Source organism: Delphinapterus leucas, chromosome 17, assembly GCF_059928025.1.
Source record: "Delphinapterus leucas isolate spDelLeu-1000000601 "Yukka" chromosome 17, BTC_Dleu_Yukka2, whole genome shotgun sequence".
NCBI lineage: Eukaryota > Metazoa > Chordata > Mammalia > Artiodactyla > Monodontidae > Delphinapterus > Delphinapterus leucas.
In genome coordinates, this window is record NC_143145.1 from 31,676,389 (window position 1) to 31,698,338 (window position 21,950).

General features: G+C 39.4%; 1 protein-coding gene across 7 annotated transcripts in view; it reads right to left on the bottom strand.

Annotated features, from left to right (window-relative positions):
• OXR1 (oxidation resistance 1) overlaps window positions 1-18,122 on the bottom strand; it is a 104,425-nt gene extending 86,303 nt beyond the window's left edge. For 5 of the 7 annotated variants that reach the window (XM_089898825.1, XM_022584596.3, XM_089898824.1 and 2 more), the window contains exon 1: window positions 17,810-18,097. In XM_089898825.1, the coding sequence (XP_089754951.1) occupies window positions 17,810-18,008 (199 nt within the window). In that variant the 5' untranslated portion in view covers window positions 18,009-18,097. Of the gene's footprint in view, window positions 1-175; window positions 13,325-17,809 lie in introns of those variants that run through there. The other 2 variants (XM_089898829.1, XM_089898827.1) reach the window with 2 other exon arrangements.
• Window positions 18,123-21,950: the final 3,828 nt, after the last annotated feature.

Genomic DNA, 21,950 nt, shown 5'->3' on the forward strand with positions numbered 1-21,950 from the left:
CTTTTATCATCTTTCTGGATAATGTAAGGATGTTAAAAACTATGTGCCTTTACCAAGACTTATATGCAATTGTTATTACATACTTTAATTACATGTATGTGTATTTAAAAACACTGTGAGACATTATTATTTTTCTAGATAGTCAACATTCATTTAGTTTTGCCCTCATATTTACCATTTTAATTGCAGCTCTGGGTAATTTCACAGGGGATGGATTCTAAGCTGGTAGGTATTTTCCCCTGCCGTTTAGTTTCCACTGTTTCTGTTGAGAAATCAACTGTCAATCTTATCGCTACATCATTGACTACTTGTTCTGATTGCTTTTAAGATTTTTCATCTTTAGTGAGATTTGTATTGATTCCATTAGGGGCCTATACGGATGCTTGAATCTGTGAATTAAAGTATTTCATCAGTCTTGGAGTTTTCAGCCATTCTCTCATTAAATAATACTTTTGCCCCCCTTCTTTCATTTGGGGGACTCAAATATACACACATTATAACTTCTAATTAAACCTTTTTTTTTTTCTTTTTTGGCTATGTTGGGTCTTCATTGCTGGGCATGGGCTTTCTCCAGTTGTGGCAACCAGGGGCTACTCTCCGCTGTGGTGCGCAGGCTTCTCATTGAGGTGGCTTCTCTTGTTGCGGAGTGACATGTAGGCTCAGTACCTGCAGCACGCGGGCCCTAGAGCAACCGGGCTTCAGTAATTGCGGCGCATGAGCTCAGTAGTTGTGGTGCATGGGCTCTAGGGCTCGCGGGCTTCAGTAGTTGTGGCGTGCAGGCTCAGCAATTGTGATGCGTGGGCTCAGTAGTTGTGGCTCATGGGCTCTAGAGCAGAGGCTCAGTAGTTGTGGCGCACGGGCTTAGTTGCTCCGTGGCATGTGGGATCTTCCCGGACAGGAATTGCACCCATGTCCCCTGCATTGGCAGGCAGATTCTTAACCACTGTGCCACCAGGGAAGTCCCAGGAACTTCTAATTATATTTTGTATTAAGCTTACCCCCTCCTTTATTTTCCTTTTTTTTGTCCCTCTCTCTTTATTCTGGATATTTTCTTCTGACCTATCTTTCAATTCACTAATTCTCTCTTCTGTGATGGCTAATTTGCTGTTAACTTCATCCACAAAGATCCTAATTAAGACCTTTAGATGACATTAATCTAAAAAACTGGATTACATTTTTCAATTCTAGAATATCCATTTTTCTTTTTTATAGTTTGTACCTCTACAAAACTCTTAATTAGCTCAAAATTCTCAACACAGCTATTTTAAATCTGATAACTACAAGATACAGAGTTCCTGTGGATCTGTTTCTATTTTCTTGTTTTTTTCTGCTATCTTGTCAGGTGCCTAATTATATTTTATATACCAGATACTAAATTTGAAAAATGGTCTATAGACAGAATTTGACACAAAGAAAGCTGTATTTCTCCAGAAAAGATGTTTGCTTCTGCCAAATACTTGAGGACACTAGCAATACCAGATCTTATTAATGCAGTTACAGGAATGATAATTTAAAGCTGAGCTACCATCCTATGAGAGCCTAGCCACTTCAGTTTTTCTGTATCCTAAGATACAGCATTTTGGGGTCCTAAGTGAGAGGAGTTCACCCCTCTCCTGTGGTGGGTCTTATACTCTGTCCCTGTCTCCTTATACCCAACAGGCTACCAAAAGCACCTCTTAATCTCTCAGCTGCTGCTTCTGGAATCAACACAACCCCCAGGGGAAAAAAAGCAATCCCAAATTGGAGCTGCTCCTCCTTGGGCCTCTGTCAGCACTCAGATCCTAATCTAGTCATATCAGTTAGCATTCTAATACCCTCAATAAAATGTGCTTTGTTTTCACTCAGCTATTTATTTATTTATAATTGAAGTATAGTTGATTTACAATATTGTGTTAGTTTCTGATATACAGGAAAGTGATTTAGTTATACATATATATACATATTCATTTTCATATTCTTTTCCATTGTGGTTTATTACAGGATATTGAATATAGTTCCTGTGCTATACAGTAGGACCTTGTTTATCTATTTTATATATAGTAGTTTATGCCTGCTAATCCCAAACTCCTACTTTGTCCCTCCCCCACCTCCCTTACCCTTTGGTAACCATACATTTGTTTTCTAAGCCTATGAGTCTGCCTCTGTTTTGTATATAAGTTCATTTGTATATTTTAGATCCCACATATAGGCAATATCATATGGTATTTGTCTTTCTCTTTCTGACTTTAGTTCACTTAGTATCATAATCTCTAGGTCCATCCAAGTTGCTGCAAATGCCATTATTTCATTCTTTTTTATGGCTGAGTAGTATTTTATTGGGCATATATACCACATCTTTATCCATTCATCTGTCGATAGGCATTTAGGTTGCTTCCATGTCTTGGCTATTGTAAACAGTGCTGCTGTGAACATTGGGTTGCATGTATCTTTCAAAACTAGAGTTTTCACCAGATATATGCCCAGGAGTCAGATTGCTGGATCATACGACAACTCTATTTTCAGTTTACTAAGGAAACTTCATACTGTTTTCCACAGTGGCTGCACCAATTTACATTCCCACCAACAGCATAGGAGAGTTCCCTTTTCTCCACATCCTTTCCAGGATTTGTTATTTGTAGACTTTTTAATGACTGGCCCAGCTTTTTAAATTGTTCTCAGCAGGACAATCTGAATTACCTAGCTTGCTATAACCAGACGGAGAAGTCCCAAAAGATTTTTAAGTAGAGAACTGAGAAAGCAGTATCAGACTTTAAATTAAAAATCATGTTGGTAATAGAATGGGAAAGGCAAACTGGAAGAAGCAAGGCTGAAAACCAACAATGAAAACTGTATGAGGTTTAAAATATGAAAAAACACCTGTAATTTTGGTAGTAGCTACTGATAAAAAGTTTGATGATTTAAAAATACTGACATAGACCTTCAAGATGGCGGAAGAGTAAGACGTGGTGATCACCTTCCTCCGCACAAATACATCAGAAATACACCTACATGTGGAACAACTCCTACAGAACACCTACTGAACGCTGGCAGAAGACCTCAGACTTCCCAAAGGAAAGAAACTCCCCACGTACCTGGGTAGGGAAAAAAAAAGAGAAAAACAGAGATAAAAGAACAGGGACAGGACCTGCACCTCGGGGAGGGAGCTGTGAAGGAGGAAATGTTTCCACACACTAGGAAGCCCCTTCACTGGCAGAGATGGGGGGGGTGGCGGGGGGAAGAAGCTTCGGAGCCACGGAGGAGAGCACAGCAACAGGGGTGCAGAGGGCAAAACAAAGAGATTAACGCACAAAGGGTCGGTGACAACCAGCACTCACCAGCCCAAGAGGCTTGTCTGCTCACCTGCTGGGGCAGGAGGGGGCTGGGAGCTGAGGCTCTGGCTTCGGTAGTAGCCCAGGGAGAGGACTGGGGATGGCTGCGTGAACACAGCCTGAAGGGGGCTAGTGTGCCACAGCTAGCTGGGAGGGAGTCTGGGAAAAAGTCTGGACCTGCCTAAGAGGCAAGAGGCCATTGTTTCGGGGTGCACAAGGAGAGGGGATTCAGAGCACCACCTAAACGAGCTCCAGAGATGGGCAGGAGCCACGGCTATCAGTGTGGACACCAGAGACGGGCATGAGACGCTAAGGCTGCTGCTGCAGCCACCAAGAAGCCTGTGTGCAAGCACAGGTCACTATCCACACATCCCCTCCTGGGAGCCTGTGCAGCCCGCCACTGCCAGGGTCCCGTGATCCAGGGACAACTTCCCTGGGAGAACACACGGCGCTCCTCAGGCTGGTGCAATGTCATGCTGGCCTCTGCCGCCACAGGCTCGCCCCGCACTCCATACCCCTCCCTCCCCCCCAGCCTGAGTGAGCCAGAGCCCCCGAATCAGCGGCTCCTTTAACCCCATCCGGTCTGAGCGAAGAATAGACACCCTCAGGCGACCTACACGCAGAGGCAGGGCGAAATCCAAAGCTGAACCACAGGAGCTGTGCGAACAAAGAAGAGAAAGGGAAATCTCTCCCAGCAGCCTCAGGAGCAGCGAACTAAATCTCCACAATCAACCTGATGTACCCTGCATCTGTGGAATACCTGAACAGACAATGAATCATCCCAAAATTGAGGCGGTGGACTTTGGGAGCAATGATATATATATATTTTTTTCCTTTTTCTCTTTTTGTGACTGTGTACGTGTATGCTTCTTTGTGTGATTCTGTCTGTATAGCTTTGCTTTTATCATTTGTCCCAGGGTTCTGTCTGTCCGTTTTTTGGGGGGATTTTTAGTATAGTTTTTAGCTCTTGTTATTATTGGTGGATTTGTTTTTTAGTTTGGTTGCTCTCTTCTTTCTTTTTTTTTCTTTATTACATTTTAATTTTTTATTTTTAATAATTATTTTATATTTTTTATTCGAATAACTTTTTCTTTTCTCTTTCTTCCATGTTATTTTTTTTCTCTCTCTCTCCCCCCCTTTTTCTTCTGAGCCATGCGGCTGATAGGGTCTTGGTGCTCTGGCTGGGTGTCAGGCCTGTGCCTCTGAGGTGGGAGAGCTGAGTTCAGGACATTGGTCCACCAGACACCTCCCGGCTCCACGTAATATCAAATGGTGAAAGCTCTCCCAGAGATCTCCATCTCAACGTGAAGACCCAGCTCCACTCAACGACCAGCAAGCTACAGTGCTGGACACCCTACGCCAAACAACTAGCAAGACAGGAACACAACTCCACCCATTAGAAGAGAGGCTGCCTAAAATCGTATTTTCGCAGACACCCCAAAACACACCACCAGACGCGGGCCTGCCGACCAGAAAGACAAGATGCAGCCTCATCCACCTGAACACTGGCACCAGTCCCATCCAGCAGGAAGCCTACACAACCTACTGAACCAACCTTACCCACTGGGGGCAGACACCAAAAATAACGGGAACTATGAACTTGCAGGCTGCAAAAAGGAGACCCCAAACACAGTAAGTTAATCAAAATGAGAAGACGGAGAAACACACAGCAGATGAAGGAGCAAGGTAAAAACCCACCAGACCAAACAAATGAAGAGGAAATAGGCAGTCTACCTGAAAAAGAATTAAGCATAAGGGTAGTAAAGATGATCCAAAATCTTGGAAATAGAATGGAGAAAATACAAGACACGCTGAACAACTACTTAGAAGAACTAAAGAGCAAACAAACAATGATGAACCACACAATAAATGAAATTAAAAATTCTCTAGAAGGAATCAATAGCAGAATAACTGAGGCAGAAGAACGGAAAAGTGAACTGGAAGATAAAATAATGGAAATAACTACTGCAGAACAGAATAAACAAAAAAGAATTAAAAAGCATTGAGCACAGTCTCAGACACCTCTGGGACAACATTAAACACACCAACATTCGAATTATAGGGGTCCCAGAAGAAGAAGAGAGAAAGGGACTGAGAAAATATTTGAAGAGATTATAGGGAAAACTTCCCTAACATAGGAAAGGAAAGAGTCAATCAAGTCCAGGAAGCACAGAGAGTCCCGTACAGGATAAATCCAAGGAGAAACACGCCAAGACACATACTAATCAAACTATCAAAAATTAAATACAAAGAACAAATATTAAAAGCAACAAAGGAAAAACAACAAATAACATACAAGGGAATCCCCATAAGGTTAACAGCTGATCTTTCAGGAGAAACTCTGCAAGCCAGAAGGGAGTGGCAGGACATATTTAAAGTGATGAAAGGAAAAAACCTACAACCAAGACTACTCTACCCAGCCAGGATCTCATTCAGATTCGATGGAGAAATTAAAACCTTTACAGACAAGCAAAAGCTAAGAAAATTCAGCACCACCAAACCAGCTTTACAACAAATGCTAAAGCAACTTCTCTCGGCAGGAAACACAAGAGAAGGAAAAGACCTACAATAACAAACCCAAAACAATTAACAAAATGGTAATAGGAACATACATATTGATAACTACCTTAAATGTAAATGGATTAAATGCTCCAACCAAAAGACATAGACTGGCTGAACAGATATAAAAACAAGACCCATATATATACTGTCTACAAGAGACCCACTTCAGACCTAGGGACACATACAGACTGAAAGTGAGGGGGATGGAAGAAGATATTCCATGCAAATGGAAATCAAAAGAAAGCTGGAGTAGCAATTCTCATATCAGACAAAATAGACTTTAAAACAAAGACTATGACATGAGACAAAGAAGGACACTACATAATGATCAAGGGATCAATCCAAGAGGAAGATATAACAATTGTAAATATTTATGCACCCAATATAGGAGCACCTCAATACATAAGGCAAATACTAACAGCCATTAAAGGGGAAATCGACAGTAACACAATCATAGTAAGGCACTTTTAACACCCCACTTTCACCAATGGACACATCATCCAAAATGAAAATAAATAAGGAAGCACAAGCTTTAAATGATACATTAAATAAGATGGAACTTAACTGATAAAGGACATTCCACCCAAAATCAACAGAATACACTTTCGGCTCAAGTGCTCATGGAACATTCTCCAGGACAGATCACATCCCGGGTCAGAAATCAAGCCTTGGTAAATTTAAGAAAACAGAAATCATATCAAGTATCTTTTCCGGCCACAGCTATGAGACTAGATGTCAATTACAGGAAAAAAATCTGTGAAAAATACGAACACATGGAGGCTATACAATACATTACTTAATAACCAAGAGGTCACTGAAGAAATCAAAGAGGAAATCAAAAAATACCTAGGAACAAATGACAATGAAAACACCATGACCCAAAACCTATGTGATGCAGCAAAAGCTCTAAGAGGGAAGTCTATAGCAATACAATCCTATGTCAAGAAACAAGAAAAATCTCACATAAACAACCTAACCTTACACCTAAAGCAATTAGAGAAAGAAGAACAAAAAACCTTCCAAAGTTAGCAGAAGGAAAGAAATTATAAAGATCAGATCAGAAATAAATGAAAAAGAAATGACGGAAACAATAGCAAAAATCAATAAAACTAAAAGCTGGTTCTTTGACAAGATAAACAAAATTGATAAACCTTTAGCCAGACTCATCAAGAAAAAAAGGGAGAAGACTCAAATCAATAGAATTAGAAATCAAAAAGGAGAAGTAACAACTGACACTGCAGAAACACAAAGGATTATGAGAGATTACTACAAGCAACTCTATGCCAATAGAATGGACAACCTGGAAGAAATGGACAAATTCTTAGAAAGGTATAACCTTCCAAGACTGAACCAGGAAGGAATAGAAAACATAAACAGACCAATCACAAGCACTGAAATTGAGAATGAGATTAAAAATCTTCCAACAAACAAAAGCCCAGAACCAGATGGCTTCACAGGTGAGTTCTATCAAACATTTAGAGAAGAGCTAACACCTATCCTTCTCAAACTCTTCCAAAATATAGCAGAGGGAGGAACACTCCCAAACTCATTCTACGAGGCCACCATCACCCTGATACCAAAAACCAGACAAAGATGTCACAAAAAAAGAAAACTACAGGCCAATTATCACTGATGAACATCGATGCAAAAATCCTCAACAAAATACTAGGAAACAGAATCCAACAGCACATTAAAAGGATCATACACCATGATCAAGTGGGGTTTATCCCAGGAATGCAAGGATTCCTCAGTATTCGCAATTCAATCAATGTAATACACCATATTAACAAATTGAAGGATAAAAACCATATGACCATCTCAATAGATGCAGAAAAAACTTCTGACAAAATTCAACACCCATTTATGATAAAAACCCTCCAGAAAGTAGGCATAGAGGTAGCTTACCTCAACATAATAAAGGCCATATATGATAAACCCACAGCCAACATCATTCTCAATGCTGAAAAACTGAAATCATTTTCACTAAGATCAGGAACAAGACAAGGTTGCCCACTCTCACCACTCTTATTCAACACAGTTTTGGAAGTTTTAGCCACAGCAATCAGAGAAGAAAAAGAAATAAAAGGAATCCAACTTGGAAAAGAAGATGTAAAGCTGTCACTGTTTGCAGATGACATGATACTATACATAAAGAATCCTAAAGACTCTACCAGAAAACTCTAGAGCTAATCAATGAATTTGCTAAAGGAGCAGGATTCAAAATGAATGCACAGAAATCTCTTGCATTCCTATACACTAACGATGAAAAATCTGAAACAGAAATTAAGGAAACACTCCCATTTACCACTGCAACAAAAAGAATAAAATACCTAGGAATAAACCTACCTAAAGAGATAAAAGACCTGTATGCAGAAAACTATAAGACACTGATGAAAGAAATTAAAGATGATACAAACAGATGGAGAGATATACCATGTTCTTGGATTGGAAGAATCCACATTGTGAAAATGACTATAGTACCCAAAGCAATATACAGATTCAATTCAATTCCTATCAAACTACCAATGGCATTTTTCACAGAACTAGAACAAAATATTTCACAGTTTGTATGGAAACACAAAAGACCCCGAATAGCCAAAGCAACCTTGAGAAAGAAAAACAGAGCTGGAGGAACCAGGCTCCCGGAGTTCAGAGTATACTACAAAGCTACAGTAATCAAGACAGTATGTTACTGGCACAAAAACAGAAATATATATCAATGGAACACGACAGAAACCCCAGAGATAAGCCCAACACACACACATGGTCACCTTATTTTTGATAAAGGGGGCAAGAATATATAATGGAGAAAAGACAGCCTCTTCAATAAGTGGTGCTGGGAAAACTGGACAGCTACATGTAAAAGAATGAAATTAGAACACTCCCTAACACCATACACAAAAATAAACTCAGAATGGATTAAACACCTACATGTAAGGCCAGACACTATAAAACTCACAGAGGAAAACATAGGCAGAACACTTTATGACATAAATCACAGCAAGATCCTTTTTGACCCACCTCCTAGAGAAATGGAAATAGAAACACAAATAAACAAATGGGACCTAATGAAACTTAAAAGCTTTTGCACCACAAAGAAAACCATAAACGAGACGAAAAGACGGCCCTCAGAATGGGAGAAAATATTTGCAAATGAAGCAACTGACAGAGGATTAATCTCCAAAATGTACAAGCAGCTCATGCAACTCAATATCAAAAAAACAAACAACCCAATCCAAAAATGGGCAGTAGACCTAAACAGACATTTCTCCAAAGAAGATATACAGATTGCCAACAAACACATGAAAGGATACTCAACATCACTAATCATTAGAGAAATGCAAAGCAAAACCACAATGAGGTATCGCCTCACACCAGTCAGAATGGCCATCATCAAGAAATCCAGAAACAATAAATGCTGGAGAGAGTGTGGAGAAAAGGCAACCCTCTTGCACTGCTGGTGGGAATGTAAATTGATACAGTCACTATGGAGAACAGTATGGAGGTTCCTTAAAAAACTAAAAATAGAACTACCATAATACCCAGCAATCCCAGTACTGGGCATATACCCTGAGAAAACCATAATTCATAAAGAGTCATGTACCACAATGCTCACTGCAGCTCTATTTACAATAGCCAGGACATGGAAGCAACCTAAGTGTCCATCGACAGATGAATGGATAAAGAAGATGTGGCGCATATATGCAATGGAATATTACTCAGCCATAAAAAGAAACAAAACTGAGTTATTTGTAGTGAAGTGGATGGACCTAGAGTCTGTCATACAGAGTGAAGTCAGTCAGAAAGAGAGAAACAAATACCGTATGCTAATACATATATATGAATCTAAAAAAATTTTTTAAATGGTTCTGAAGAACCTAGGAGCAGGACAAGAATAAAGACGCAGACGTAGAGAATGGAGTTGAGAACATGGGGAGGGGGAAAGGTAAGCTGGGATGAAGTAAGAGAGTGACATGGACTTATATATAATACCAAATGTAAAATAGATAGGTAGTGGGAAGCAGCCGCATAGCACAGGGTGATCAAGTCGGTGCTTTGTGACCACCTAGAGGGGTGGAATAGGGAGGGTGGGAGGGAGACACTAGATGGAGGAGGTATGGGGATGTATGCATATGTATAGCTGATTCACTTTGTTATAAAGCAGAAACTAACACACCATTGTAAAGCAATTATACTCCAATAAAGATGTTAAAAAAATAAAATAAAAATAAAAATATTGAGCTGGGAGTCAATATTTTCAAACTCAATAATATAGATTTTAAACTTTGAAAAGCATCTTCTAAACTAAAAAAATATGCTGATTACTGTTTTTCTAATTAACTGATCCCATCTATAGTGAAGTAGTACAGGAAAAAATGCCTGTACTTTCAACCTTTCACTTGCTATTGACTGCTTATCCATAGTCAAAACAGAAATAAACTTTTAAAAATATCCCTCAATTTTTCTTGAACTTTGTAACCATCCTCCTCTAGATATCAGCCTATGTTTCTGCTTCTTTTCATAGTCGAATTTTTGGAAATAAGAGTCTACTTTCACTGTCTTTACTCCATCACCTCCTACTGATTCCACAATGTACTGCAATGTCTTCTGTCTTCCCAGTTCCCTAAACCTGCAAAGGAGAATAAACTAAAGGGCAAATTTGATAGTCTTTTTCAATTTTATTTTATTTGAACTTTATGAAGCACCCAACTAATTCCTTATAAATGCTCACCTTTCCTTTCATTTGGTAACATCTCACACTCCTTGGTCTCTAACCTGTTTTTTGTTCCCCTTTAATGCTCCTTTCCTCTACCCAGCCAAGGAATTTTTGCGTTGTGTGTGGCTCACTTCTAAGTGAAAAGATCCATGATACAGAGTGCTATAGAGCCTTGCTATTTAAAATTGTGTTCCAAGGACCAGCAGCATTGGCATCACCTGGGAGCTTACTGTGACGGCAGGATCTCGCGTTTCACTCCAGAACTGATTCACCGTTGCATCCACAATAAATTTGAGAAGGACTGTTAGCAGAGCTTTTGAAAGGATTAAACTTGCAGACTGAATAACTGACAGAAGAAACAGGCTTCTTTATACAACTCCCTACCCGTGACAGTAACACTAGCATCTTCAAATCTCTGTCAAACGAATTGTTTTCTAAGGTAGTCATTGTGATAGACCACCTTACAGTTACTAAATACTCTATATTCCTCCCTGGGGGAGGAATTTCCTCCCACTGATGTCAGACTTGGCTATGTGACTTGTTTTTCCCAAGGAAACGTGAACAGAAACCATGAGTCTTTCAGGTAGAAGTGTTAAGACCCAACATTAAACTTCTAAGGTCTTTTTTCCTTCTATCTCAAGACCAGGGCTGTTCCATATAGTGACTACTCTCTAAAAGGCTATTACACATACACATACCTGTGCACACACATCTAGTCATTCCTGTTTCTGCTCCTGATTAAATTAAAATGCTTGGAAAATAAAAGTTCTTCAGGAATTCATGCATAAGAAGCAAATCACCTACTAGAAGAAAAAGAAAACAGTGTAGCTTGCTTAAGACCTCTTTACTGAAACATTATTCAATGCCACAAGAATGAAATTATACGAAATTATCAAAATAAAAACTCTAGGAATGATCAAAGGAGTAGCAGGGAGCACTGAACAATTATGTAGTGGAAAAACTATTTGTGACTGGTGTAAGTATGACAGCGCTATGTAAGTATGAGAATTGTAAATATGATGTAATGAATATCAGGAGGTGGGGAGACGAAATATGGGAGATGACACTGCTCATGTTACCTCAAAGAGTTAAAGAAACCCCACCTAAAACTGAAAGAAGAATGTAACAATAATACCAATCTCTTAATATTTTTGCAGATTCTGCTTAACTTTAGACACACCATTTAAGAAATACTTTCTTAAGGCAAACAAATATCTTTCAGTCACTCTTTCCCTCTAACCATCTATCCATCATTTTATACGTATATATTCATAAAACAGATCTTAACAATAATGCCTACCCTAACATTAATGACATCACTATATAGTTGGATTGGAGGTGGCTTTTAAGCTTTAATATTTGTTATGTATGACTTCTTCATAGTTAGCATGCATTAGTTTTACCAAAGTTTATAATCTAGCACCTACCCCTCAGTTAAGACAAACCATCAGATAACTGCATATTTGGGTTAATTGTTTTTGTCCTGTGTAGAACTGTTTTTACTACCTTGCATTTTGTTGTCTCACCACTGAACTACATTAAAGAACGGTGTTAAAAAAAATAGCTTTTTGAAATTAGAATCTGTATTTACTATAAAGATATCTGATAAGGACACTTTTTGCTATATTAGAATTCCATGAGAATTTTTTCTCTTTATTCTATCAGGAAAAGTTGCGTTTTTCTTACCCCCCTAAGCAACGGGTTTATCTTTATTTTAGTGACACTGTGATTTATGTCTGATCACATTTCCCTTTTTCACTGATTGCTAGAAAACAAAGGCTAATTTTTGGCCTTTCTCTAATACATTAATTTGGTCTTAAAACATGCCCCTTTTTTGTACTAATATTCATTCATTCAAAAAAATGTATCAAGTGTCTCTTAATGTAAGTTTGCTGATGGCCATTAGGGAGTCTTTATAAACACAGAAAAAAACTATTTGCAGTTACTTTACTTTTTAACTAATGTTTGATTTATTGAAGTACAAATATAAAAATCTAGTTTTCCTTTAAGCCTTCAACTGTAAGTGTATTCTATTTATAAAACTAGTAAATTTAACACACTTTCTAAGGTGCTTTTGATAGTTGATCAACTCAAACAGAAAACAAACTAAATATCCTTAAATACAAACGAGTAATTAAATTCTCTCACATATATATACTAAATTGTATTTATACATCTACTATCGTAAACACTTTAATTGCCTCTAACAAGAAAACCTTTCTAAAAACTTAACTCTAGTAAATACATTACAATAAAGTTTTAAATATAATGAATGTTAAGTTCTCTTAAACATTCCAACAGTTTCAAAATTTAGCCAAATACTTGCACCTTTTAACTTAAAATCACTCAAAAAACAATTACATAAGTATTCATCTTCAATTAGATTCTTAGACTAATTTGTATGCACTCTAATAGGCCTAATTCTCTGAAATATAACAAATATTTTAAAGACCAAATACACTGATTATTCCTAAACTTAATACAAAAATACTAAGCATTTAACAAATTTCATCATTTCCATATTTACTTCTAACCTTAACAAGGGTAAAAGACTTACCCACTAAAGAAAGCAGTGATTCTCAACGTGTGGTCCCCAGATCAGCAGCATTGGCATTACTTTAGAAGTTGTTAGAAATGCAAATAATGGGTCCTGGCTCATCAGAAACTCTAGAGGAGGGCTCCAACTTTTTTTTTTTTTATACATATACATATGTTCCCATCTCTCTTCCCTCTTGCGTCTCCCTCCCTCCCACCCTCCTTATCCCACCCCTCCAGGCGGTCACAAAGCACGGAGCCTATATCCCTGTGCCATGCAGCTGCTTCCCACTACCTATCTACCTTAGGTTTGTTAGTGTGTATATGTCCATGACTCTCTCTTGCCCTGTCACAGCTCACCCTTCCCCCTCCCCATATCCTCAAGTCCATTCTCTAGTAGGTCTGTGTCTTTATTCCTGTCTTACCCCTAGGTTCTTCATGACATTTTTTTTTCTTAAATTCCATATATATGTGTTAGCATACGGTATTTGTCTTTCTCTTTCTGACTTACTTCACTCTGTAGGACAGACTCTAGGTCTATCCACCTCATTACAAATAGCTCAATTTCGTTTCTTTTTATGGCTGAGTAATATTCCATTGTATATATATGTGCCACATCTTCTTTATCCATTCATCCGATGATGGGCACTTAGGTTGCTTCCATCTCCGGGCTATTGTAAATAGAGCTGCAATGAACATTTTGGTACATGACTCTTTTTGAATTTTGGTTTTCTCAGGGTATATGCCCAGTAGTGGGATTGCTGGGTCATATGGTAGTTCTATTTGTAGTTTTTTAAGGAACCTCCATACTGTTCTCCATAGTGTCTGAACCAATTCACATTCCCACCAGCAGTGCAAGAGTGTTCCCTTTTCTCCACACCCTCTCCAGCATTTATTGTTTTAACAAGCCTTTGGGTGATTCTGAGGCACATTAAAGTCTGAGACTCATTGCTTTATTGTAGCCTCAACTACTCAGAGGCAGTTTTGTCCTAAAACACAGATAATATAAAAGCCTTGAGTTCAGCCATTCTGTGAGGTGAGCAGCAATTCTAAAATGGGCAAATCTACTTCATGCTTGAGAGCCAATGGACAAAGGAAACAATATTAAGGCCTCAAACTTAGTTGGAGTTACCATCAGAGCAGACTGAGGTTGTTTATCAAGAAGAGATTCTTCTCCCCCTCACCTTAGGAAATGAGACTAAGACTGCCGACATCTAGGGTTATCCTCTTCCATGAGTGACCAGCACCATGAGTTGTTTTTTTAATAGTAACAACTGGTACTCCAAATCCTATACAGGTACTTGGTCTTCTCTGGGTTCAAGATAAACTATTATCTAACTCTTCCTGACAATGTGCATCTGCAATTTCCAACCTAAAATATATCTAAGTTTTCTTACACCTTCCTTGGATTTTACGTTTTCATCTCATTTTAATATCCTTCTGATTCTAAATAAATTTCAGTGACTGTCCATCCTATCCTTTACCTAATTTAACTTGTTTTAACTTTAACATCACACATGATAGAATTTTGCATTCTTCTCACATTTTTTCCTGTCTGACATAACTCTTAGAAATAGGAAGATAACTCTCAAATGGATTCTATATCCCTTATTTCTTTGCCTGGCCCAGATTCTTTGTCAGGAAAATGGGATAATAATAGTACCTATCTCACAGAGTTTTTATTAGGATTAAATAAAAGTATCTGCTAGTGCCTGCTCCATAGAAAATGTTCTTAGCCACTCTTATTCTTGTCATTTCCCCAAAAGATACTGTTTTAATTGGTAAAAGTAAATGAAAAGAAACTTCAAATAGGAGTGAGATGTATTTAAAGTATACTGTCACCAAGTGGGAGAACAGAGTTAACATAACAGGGAAGTTTATGATAAAAACTATGCTACAATTAAGTTGAAACTCTAAATATGTTAAATTTTTTTTACTTATTACCATGTGATCTAGTAACTGACTACTTTTAAAGGTTACCCAATACAGGTTTATGGTGATGCCTCCAAACCTGATCTATACTTAAGGTCTAAAAAATTTTTTGAATCAGAACATAATTTACTCTTCAAGCAGGAGCAAAAATTGTGTCATAGTGTGTCTTCTTTGTAATTGTTATTAACTAGAGCAATGGTGTGATAAGCTCCTTAATGTGTCTAAGTCCCAATTAGATTTTCCTGAGGGGACTATAATGTTGGAATCAGCAAACACTGAAAACTGGTAAAAGCAAAAGCAGCCACCTTGGAGAGGAGTGAAGGCATCAGTTAACACTGTCAGGTAAGCAGTTTGTTTACACAAAGAGTTAAAATCAGAAACATATGACCAAAGTTTTATCTGGTCCATCCTTAAACTGTCAATGGTAAAACTATTTTATCAGCACCTTTACTGAACATGAAATGGTGAGGGGTAAGATCACATACAACAAATGGAGTCCTGGAGTGTAGCCGATCTACAAGTGTAGAAGTGTCTGCACAAGATATACTGCTACAACACACAGGACATTTTAAAGAACTGAAGGAAGGGTGACAAATAACAGGGAACTTAAGCAGCTGTTATAAAAATCTAAAATAAAGGTAGTCACAAGCAGAAAGAGTAGAAGAAATCCTTTAAACAGACTAACAAATACTCATTCCAAAGGACACAAATGTAAAGAAAAACCCTATACCCAAAACCTATCTGGTAGGCAGCTGCCAAGAAAAGATTTCTCATTTTAAGCAAAGGCTGCCTAGAAATTAATGAAGAACCATTTATTTTTTACCTGTATGTATACATGTTGCCTCTCAAAGGAGTCAACTGAGGAAGCTATACTTATTCTAAGAGTGGGAGGGGGTAATCAAGTTATTGCTGGGGCATTCATCTTTTGAACTACCTTCAGAACTCTGTAGGCATAACTTTATAGACTTATAATGTTTTTAACCCCAAATGCTATTTAATTTGTAGCTTTACCATCTATCATGTTCACTAATTCTGTTCCAAATGAAAAAAGAGCTCCAGAGTTGAGAACCTTTGAGATCATCCAATCAACCTCATTTAAAATGAGAAAGTATACACCCAAAGAGATTAAGTAATTTATACAAATTCTTTCAGCTAGTTAATGCTAGAAGTACCTGTCCACTGACCTTGGTCATAAACTGACATCACAAGGCCTTTCTAACTTGTGTCAAGAGATTTGGGGGCACCATGAATATTAAAGAAAGTGCCATGAGTTCATAAGGCAGCTTCAACAGAAGAGGAATCTGTATAGTATTTTGAAGCTGTAACTCTAAAGGACAGTGTTTGATACAGCAGTGTGCTCAATACATGTTTCTGAATCAATGTATATCTTTGGGCAAATTTGTTAAATTATTCATCATATCCCTTTCCAGGTTAAGTTACACCACATATTTCTCAGTTCTTCATCTACATAGAGGCTGGTCACATTTCAACTGTTTTCAATTAATCAACTGAGGTCTCATTAAAAAAAAAAATCCTTTATTCAAACACTTTAAAGTTCTAGTCCTCATCCCTGGTCCACCTTTAAGAGGATTCTGCATCTGATTAATGTCCTTCAAAGCAGAAACCAAGTATCCCCTTTTTCATTTTTCTAATTCCATAAACAAGAATTGTGAAGAAAAGATATTATGTAAAGTGAAGAAAAATTAATAAAAGGGACCATGATAAAATTACATTTTAATATTCAAGTTTCTTCAAAGCTTAAATCACACACACACACACAATCAATAGATGTCCTCACAGTTTCAGTGCTTTAAAATGAATGTTAGGATGTGGGTCATGGATAGATTTTATATTCTTTGTACTTTTCTCTATTTTCTAAACTAATACTCACATAATTTACTCTCATAACACCAGAACGCATATTAAAACAGGTAACAAGAATAAAATACGATTAGGAGAGGTCTGCCACTTATTAACTCAGGGGAAGCCAACGACATTGGAGAAGTTACCATATGCATGGTGCAAATACCGCTTCAGCAAGTGCTTTTAAAAATTCCGTAAGATATCAATATCCTGTCATTATGACTGATTTTTTAAAAGGCAGTACAACCCCACTATGACAAAAGAAAACTTAACAGGCAGTAGAAATGATAACTGAGGAAAGTTTCCAGGTTCTGCCACCTCAAGACAACACGCAGCCTTTCAAAATACACGACACAAAAATCCACTGGGTTCCCGTGTACGCTAAACATTTTCTTTTCCAAAGCCGTATTAAGTGCTTATGCGAATTCTAACAGTTGGCAAATATCAAATAAAAACAATGACCCAATCCAAACCCAAGTCAAGCACAGCGTTCTTAATGATTTCTAAGAGGGAAAACATGAGCGTCACAATTGGTTCAATATTCACCTCTCACGGGGAGGGAAAAACGAAGGGATCCTACCCTTGAAATAGTTGGGGTAAGGAAAGTCGAGCATAGGTGAAGAAAGCAGGAAGAGCAGAGCAGAAAGAGCTACGACGCAGACACGAGCAAGTCTTCCGTCCCCAGAGCGGAGCGAGCCCTCCGCTCCTCGCCCCGGTCCTGCCGCCATCCCGGCCCGGCACACCTGCCAACGCCCGGCCCGCGCCCCCCGCCCACCCCATTCACGCCGGCGGCCCGCGGGGCCGCGCCCCCAGCGCAGCGCCCACACCTCCGCCTCCCCCCCGCCCTCAGCCCGGGTCGGCCGCGCGGGACGCGAAGGAAGGCTGGGCTCACCGGGTCCCTCCGGGCTGGACGGCGCCGGGGGCCGGTGGGGCGGGGACCCGCACCCGGGGTCCCCCTGGGCGGGCTCCCTCAGGTAATCCTCGAAGCGCACCTGCCGGGCTACGCCGCCACCCCCGAACCCCCGCAGGCGGTTGGCTGTGCCTCGCAGAAGGCGCCCGCTCTTCCCCGTGAACGTGGTCAGGTAGTCCATGCTGCCGCCGGGCAGGCGCCGAGGAGGCCAACGGTTTCCGCCGAGACTCTGTGCTCGCCCACCCACGCGTCCAAGCCGACACTGGGGGCGGTGGCTCCGCACGCCTCACCGGAGGCTGGGAGGGAAAAGGGGAGGGGACGTCCGGAACTTGGCCCCGGGGCGAACCATCAGGGAACTAGGCGTCGGGGGAAAAGAAGCTGGACAAAAGTTTTGAAAAGTTTTTCTTGTTGCTTCCAAACGCCAGTTCGGGCCAAACTTAGCTTGTAAAGTAGACATATACTTCCTGGAACAGAGGCAGCGTCGAAACGCGGCGGCCTTTTAGCAAGCCGAACCGAACCTATCCGCTTCCCCCCACGTGCCTGGCTCCAATGGAGCAGGCCTGCCCCGCCCTACCCCGCCCAGTCCCGACCCGACCGGACTTTCGGGACTGCTGGAGAAAGGGGAGGAGGCCGAGCCTCGGGACTCGAGGGCAGAGCCGGGTATAAGCATATAAGGGTATAAGGATGGCCCTGGGGAGGCTTCGCTGGATTTGCGGAGAGTTTGGGGGCCTAGGAGAGCAGTGTCCAAAAGTTTCTGTGTGTCCAAAAGTTTCTGTGAGTCTCTGTGTGTTAGGGCGAGGGGCACAACCCACAGGAAACTTTTGCAGTTTGAAATTTTGTTGGGCGGGGTGGGTGAGAGGAAGGAGAGAATGTTAGTTTTAAGGTAAAACTAAAGTCGTAGTTAACATAAAACAACCCGGATAAAATGCTTCCTAGGAAGCCTTATGAGACCATCTTTGTAAAATAAAGCATTAATCGTCACGTTCGAAGTTCGCCGTGGCATTATGAACTGATGTTAGAGTTTGACATTCCATGACTCTGGTCCTGTAAGGCAAGGTAATTAGGGCTTCAGTGTGCAACTTTATCCTCCTTTAAGCAGAGAAGGAGCAACGACATCTGACAGACATTTACTACCCGATTTTGTTTCCTGTGAGATCTGGTTATTCTCTTCCTTTCACATCTGTTCATAGCTGTTTTAGTTTTTCCCATGCGGTAAATAAACTTTCTTGGAATTACCAGATTATTAATGCATTTGTAGAAAAGGTTTGAACTAGGAAGTTGAAGAGCTAATCATACCAAACAGTGGAGTCCAGAAAACATCTTTGAGGAACTTAAGCATTTTGCCAAACCATTAAAGATTATCCTCTGCCCTGCGCCCCCTTTTAAATTATTTGACTGATCTTTTTCCCATCATCACCATTTTCAGCTTAAATTCTTAATAGGTTGGACAAACTTCACCATTCTAACATCAGCATCACCTTTATACTTGGTTAAATGTATAGACTGTCTGGGCTGTACCCCCAGAGTGTGATTTCACAGTGTTTCTGAGTAAGGACCCAGGAATATGCATATTCAGCAACCATCCCTGTGTTCAGATGTGCTGCTTAGGAAAGCACTGCTCCAGACTTCCTTCTGTACCTCCTTGGAACCCATTTGGTAGAGTGGTAAGTGGATCCCAGTTTCTCTGCGATTTCCATTTCATAAGGAAGGAAGCATTACCAAGCTTAGCACCACTTCCAAGATCTCAGAGAGGCTCAGTAAGCTTTACAAATTGAATTTCAATGACTTAAGTCTAATCCTGATTAACTACAGTGAAATCCTTTTTCTAAAATATATTTTACATCTTCAAATCTGCCATTAGTTTGTGATAATCATATCCAAAATAGTGGTTGAGTATTTTATGCCTGATTAAATCTGCACTTTTACATCTAACCTTAGTAGGAACCTGTACTCTACCAGTTCAAATACAGGTTTACAAGCAGTTAACCCATCAATTTTTTCTGCTTCTGTTTCATGGAAAGCTAGAGCTGCTGGATAAAAATGTATAACTTTGATGATTAAGTGCTTTACAAGTTTTTATTTAAACTCAGCTAAGCCCTAATGTCTCTAAAATCGTTTTACTCATTTCATCATCTTTCCTTTTCATTCTTCCCATTTGTTGTCTGACCCATCACCATCCTCCTGAAGTTACCAAATTCATTACTCAAACATGTTACTTGGTCTTATAAATGACTTAAAATCATAGGCCATGAAATATAAACACTCTCACTTTTCTTCCCCTTTCCTTTTTAATCTACAAGCTCATCTCCATATATTGCCTCAGAAGGAAGGAAGTCCTTACACGTCCATGCCTCTCGTTCTCCAAATTAATTCTTGACCTTAGTCTGGTGTATGTCGTCTATGACTTGTCAGCCTTATTATTCCTTTGCGTTTTATTATTTTTTCTCTCTCCACTCTGGTTCCTTCCTCCTTATCATGCCATATCACCACATATATTCCTCTCATCCTTTAAGAAAAAAAAAAAGTGTCCTTATATATCGTGCATGCCTCCTCCAGCAAACCTTTGCCTTATTTTTATTTATTTATTTTATTATTATTTATTTATTTATTTATTTTTGCGGTACGCGGGCCTCTCACTGCTGTGGCCTCTCCCGTTGCGGAGCACAGGCTCCGGACGGGCAGGCTCAGCAGCCATGGCTCACGGGCCCAGCCGCTCCGCGGCATGTGGGATCTTCCCGGACCGGGACACGAACATGCGTCCCCTGCATTGGCAGGCGGACTCTCAACCACTGTGCCACCAGGGAAGCCCCCTTTGCCTTATTTTTAAAATAACTTTATTGACATATGATTTTACAAACCATGTAATTCATCTGTTAAAAGTATACAATTCAATGGTTGTTAGTATATTTACACAGTTGTTAAACCATCACCCAAATCTAATTTTTGAACATTTCTCTTACCCACCAAAGAAACTTCTTGTCCATTTCTAGTACTCCCCATTTCCACCACAGGTATAGACCACCGCTAATCTACTTTTTGTCTCTATGGATTTGCCTTTTATAAACATTTCACATAAATGGAATCATACGATATCTGGTCTTTGGTGTCTGACTTCTTTCACTTAGCCTAATGTTTCTGAGGCTTATTCATGTTGTAGCAGGTATTAGTATGTCATTCCTTTTTATTGCCAAATAATATTATAGGGATATATCATATTTTATTAATCCATTTATAAGTTGATGGATATTTGTATTATTCCCACTTTTTGGCTATTATGAGTAATGTTGCTATGAACATCTATGTACAAATTATTTTGTGGACATATGTTTTCATTTCTCTCTATACCCAGAAGTTGAATTGCTGGATTTATTTTTTTGGTATAGAACATATTCTAAGTTTAAGGTATATAATGTGATGATTTGATAGGAGTATATATTGCAAAATGATTACTGCAGTAGAGTTAATTAACATTTCTATAAACTCGTATAGTTACCTTTTTTGTATATGTGCTATGAGAACGTTTAAGATCTACTCTCTTAGCAACTTTCAACTATACAATATTGTTAGCTATAGTCACCAGGTTATATGTTAGATCCCCACGAGTTATTCAACTTAAAATTGGAAATTTATACCATTTGAGCAACATCTCACCATTTCCCCCAACCTCCAGACCCCAGCAACCACTATTCTACTCTCTGTTTCTATGAGTTCAGTTTTTTTAGATTCCACATGTAAGTGAGATCATACAGTATGTGTCTTTGTCTGACTTATTTCACTTAACATAATGCCCTCAAGGTCCATCCATGTTGTTGCAAATAGGAGTATTTCCTTTTTATGGCTGAGTAATATTCCATTGTGTATCTATATCACATCTTATTTATCCATTCATCCATTGATGGATATTTAGGTTGTTTCCATGTCTTAGCTATTGTGAATAAAGCTGCAGTGAACATGGGGGTGCAGATATCTCTTTGAGATAGTGATTACATTTCCTATGGATATATACCCAGAAGTAGAATTGATGGATCATACAGTAGTTCTAATTTTAATTTTTTGTGGAACCTCCATACTGTTTTCCATAGTGGCTGTACCAATTTACATCCCCACCAACAGTGCATGAGGG